The sequence below is a fragment of the Arachis stenosperma genome, chromosome 9 (genome assembly GCF_014773155.1).
Source record: "Arachis stenosperma cultivar V10309 chromosome 9, arast.V10309.gnm1.PFL2, whole genome shotgun sequence".
NCBI lineage: Eukaryota > Viridiplantae > Streptophyta > Magnoliopsida > Fabales > Fabaceae > Arachis > Arachis stenosperma.
The window spans coordinates 98,813,583-98,817,181 of NC_080385.1; the positions used below are offsets into that span (position 1 = coordinate 98,813,583).

At 41.0% G+C, this 3,599-nt stretch overlaps 1 protein-coding gene across 1 annotated transcript; it reads left to right on the forward strand.

Moving 5' to 3' along the window:
• The first annotated feature begins 1,595 nt into the window (after positions 1–1,595).
• On the forward strand, positions 1,596–2,799 carry LOC130951677 (uncharacterized). The gene is made up of 5 exons (XM_057880382.1): positions 1,596–1,673; positions 2,056–2,137; positions 2,237–2,313; positions 2,452–2,569; positions 2,771–2,799. The coding sequence occupies exons 1-5, from the start codon at positions 1,650–1,652 to the stop codon at positions 2,773–2,775; spliced, it is 306 nt and encodes a 101-aa protein (XP_057736365.1). The 5' UTR covers positions 1,596–1,649; the 3' UTR covers positions 2,776–2,799.
• Positions 2,800–3,599: the final 800 nt, after the last annotated feature.

Consider the following 3,599-nt stretch of genomic DNA (forward strand, 5'->3'; position numbering starts at 1 on the left):
AGGTCGTCCAAGTAATAAACCTTACGCGAGTAAGGGTCGATCCCACAGAGATTGTTGGTATGAAGCAAGCTATGGTCACCTTGTAAATCTTAGTCAGGCAGACTCAAATGGTTATAGATGAAATATGAATAAAACATAAAGATAAAGATAGAGATACTTATGTATATCATTGGTGAGAGCTTCAAATAAGCGTATGAAGATGCTTTGTCCCTTCCGTCTCTCTGCTTTCCTACTGTCTTCATCCAATCCTTCTTACTCCTTTCCATGGCAAGCTTATGCAAGGGTTTCACCGTTGTCAGTGGCTACCTCCCATCCTCTCAGTGGAAATGTTCAACGCACCCTGTCACGGCACGGCTATCCAGCTGTCGGTTCTCGATCATGTCGGAATAGAATCCAGTGATTCTTTTGCGTCTGTCACTAACGCCCCACAATCGCGAGTTTGAAGCACGTCACAGTCATTCAATCATTGAATCCTACTCAGAATACCACAGACAAGGTTAGACCTTTCGGATTCTCTTGAATGCCGCCATCAGTTCTTGCCTATACCACGAAGACTCTGATCTCACGGAATGGCTGGCTCGTTTGTCAGGCGAGCGCTCGGTTGTCAGGCGATCAACCATGCGTCGTGTATCAGGAATCCAAGAGATATTCACCCAATCTAAGGTAGAACGGAGGTGGTTGTCAGTCACACGTTCATAGGTGAGAATGATGATGAGTGTCACGGATCATCACATTCATCAAGTTGAAGAACAAGTGATATCTTGGAACAAGAACAAGCTGAATTGAATAGAAGAACAATAGTAATTGCATTAATACTCGAGGTACAGCAGAGCTCCACACCTTAATCTATGGTGTGTAGAAACTCCACCGTTGAAAATACATAAGAACAAGGTCTAGGCATTAGGGGTGTTCAAAACCGATCTGGACCGAACTAAACCGGTCAACCGAACTGAAAAAACCGAAAACCGAATAAATCGATAACCGAAAAAACCGAAAAAAATGTATTTTGCAGTTTTTTTGCGGTTCGGTTCGGTTTTCGGTTTTGACCAGGAAAACTCTAACCGAACCGAACCGAACCGATGGTATAAAAATGCCCAAAAAAACCAACCCCCACCCCCCAAACAGCCAAACCCCAATTCCCTTGACCTGAGCGCGAGTCCTGAGCCCTAACCCCACGCCTCCCAGGCTCCCACCCCCAATCGAAACTCTCAAGTCTCAGCCTCTCCCAATCACGCTCTGCCGCTCTCTTCTCAGAATCGCGCTCTGCCGCTCTCCTCTCAGAATCGCGCTCTCCTTGGTCGCGCTCTCCTCTCTACAGTGGCGCTCTCCTCTCTCGGCGGCGAACCCACGTTCCTCCCAGTCTGCCGCCACGTTCTTCGCGGACAGAGCACCACGAAGCTCCAGCCACAGCCTGAACGACCCTCACACACAGCAGTAGCAGCCTAGCAGAGCGCGACCCTCATCCCTTGCACCCAGCGCCAGCAGTAGCAGAGCGCGACCCTCATCCCTCGCACCCAGCGCCACCAGTCACCGATTCAAGTCTCCCATCCACTGATTCAACACAGCACCCAGCCACCCACCAGTCACCAATTCAACATAGCACCCACGTTCCTCCCAGTCTCACACCCAGCCACCGATTCAAGTTAGGCATGGAGCCTGAGCCACCGAGTCAGGTATTGTTTACTTTATTGCTGACTTGCTGACTTGATGAATTTAATCTGGTTAAATTATACTCAGCATTGGTATTGTTTACTTTATTGCTGACTTGCTGACTTGTTGATTCATTGTTAATTTGGTTAAATTACTCATAATTGGTATTTTTAACACGATTTTGTTACTGACTTGCTGTTTGCTGATTCATTGTTTGCTGTTTGTTAGGCAATGTTCTGTTTGTTGAGTTATTTTAATCATTGATTCTGACTTGGTATTGTTGCTAATAGATTTATTTTGTTAGGTATTGTTGCTGGTTATTCATGCTGACTGGCTGATTTTGTTCTGTTTGTTGAATTATTTGCTGACTTGGTATTGTTGCTGGTTATTGGTTTATTTTGCTAGGTATTGTTGCTGGATAAATTATTGTTGCTTGTTAAATTATTTTTGCTAGAAAAACCAGTAGCCATTTGGTCCTTCAACACAAGTGAGTGAAAGTTTAGTCTCATGTTATGTTGTTACCAGCTTTAAGCATAGCAGTAACCAGTAATATTGTCACTCATCTATTTTTGTTTTGTTCGTTCAGTGTTATATTCATCAAATGAAGAGCTTCGAAACTCATCATCTGACTTTTGGTGTGCAGTTCTCTCTTCTAGGAAAGAGGTAAAGACATGTTTGTTATGTTTTCTTTTGGTAATGATAGATGATGGTTGTAGCAGTAACAATTTTGACTGAGCATATTTTGTTTAAATCTATTTTCAATTGATACTTTAGTATTAAATACAGAATCATTATTTTTAGGTTGATCAATTGCCTGTCGAAATTGGTTGGTTTCCTGAGTACTCAGATTTGAGAACAGCTCTTGACACTTATGGGTTTCTTTTTGAATTTTCATCCAGTGGTGAACCCAAAAATATAGGTAACTATGTTGAGATATTTGCAGTATTTCAAGTGTAACAACAAATATATTGGTAATTTATTTGTTGAATGCTGATTAATTGTTGAATGCTGATTAATTGTTGAATGTTGATAACTTGCTGATTAATTGTTGTGCAGTTTATTGTTGGTTATTATTTATTTGTTGTTGTGTTTCTGGCCTTGATTTATTGTATTTATGTAGTTTGACGCCAGTTCAAGTGAGAATATGGGCGAATCCGGATTACCGCCAGTTCCTCTTCCGAATGAATCCACAAGCATCAGATCTCCGAGTGCATTCTTCAGTGCTGGTTCTGTGCTTAATGATTTAAACTTCAGCTGCTTGTTTATTGCTGGTTCTGTGCTTGATTTAAACTTCAGTTGAGTTTATTGCTTTTTGTTGAGGACTTGTTGGAATCAGTTTATTGATGCTGGAATATTGTTCAGTCTATTTTATTTTTTCAATCTATTTTATTGTTCAGTTTATTGAAATCAGTTTATTGTTCATTTTATTGTTCATATTATTGATGCTGGAATATTGTTGGAACAACTCACACTTTGATCTTCAATTATTCTTACTAGATGTCAAGTGTAATTTCCAATATAATATCTTCTTTGAGCAGAAGGTGGTGTTATGGTAGTATTTTTTTTAATTGATTGAAAAAACCGAACAAACCGAACCAAACCAAACCGAATTTAATTGGTTTGGTTTGGTTCGGATAGCTTCGAGAAAAAAACCGAACCAAACCGAACCGCACTTTAATTAAACGATCGGATCGGATGACTTTTCTCTCAAAAACCGAACCAAACCGCACCGCGAACACCCCTACTAGGCATAGCCGTGAGGCCAGCCTCCCAAAGAGGGTTCAATCATAAAAACATGATCAAAAGATTCTAAGATTGAAAGATGAAAATACAATAGTAAAAGGTCCTATTTATAGAGAACTAGTAGCTTAAGAATTACAAAGGTGAGTAAATGACATAAAAATCCACTTTCGGGCCCACTTGGTGTGTGCTTGGACTGAGCATTGAAG

Coding starts and splice junctions, on each gene's coding strand:
- LOC130951677 (XM_057880382.1), top strand. CDS start 1,650: ATGGAGCCTGAGCCACCGAGTCAG. Junction 1,674..2,055: donor AGCCTGAGCCACCGAGTCAG/GTATTGTTTACT, acceptor TTATTTTGCTAG/GTATTGTTGCTGGATAAATT. Junction 2,314..2,451: donor TTCTCTCTTCTAGGAAAGAG/GTAAAGACATGT, acceptor CATTATTTTTAG/GTTGATCAATTGCCTGTCGA.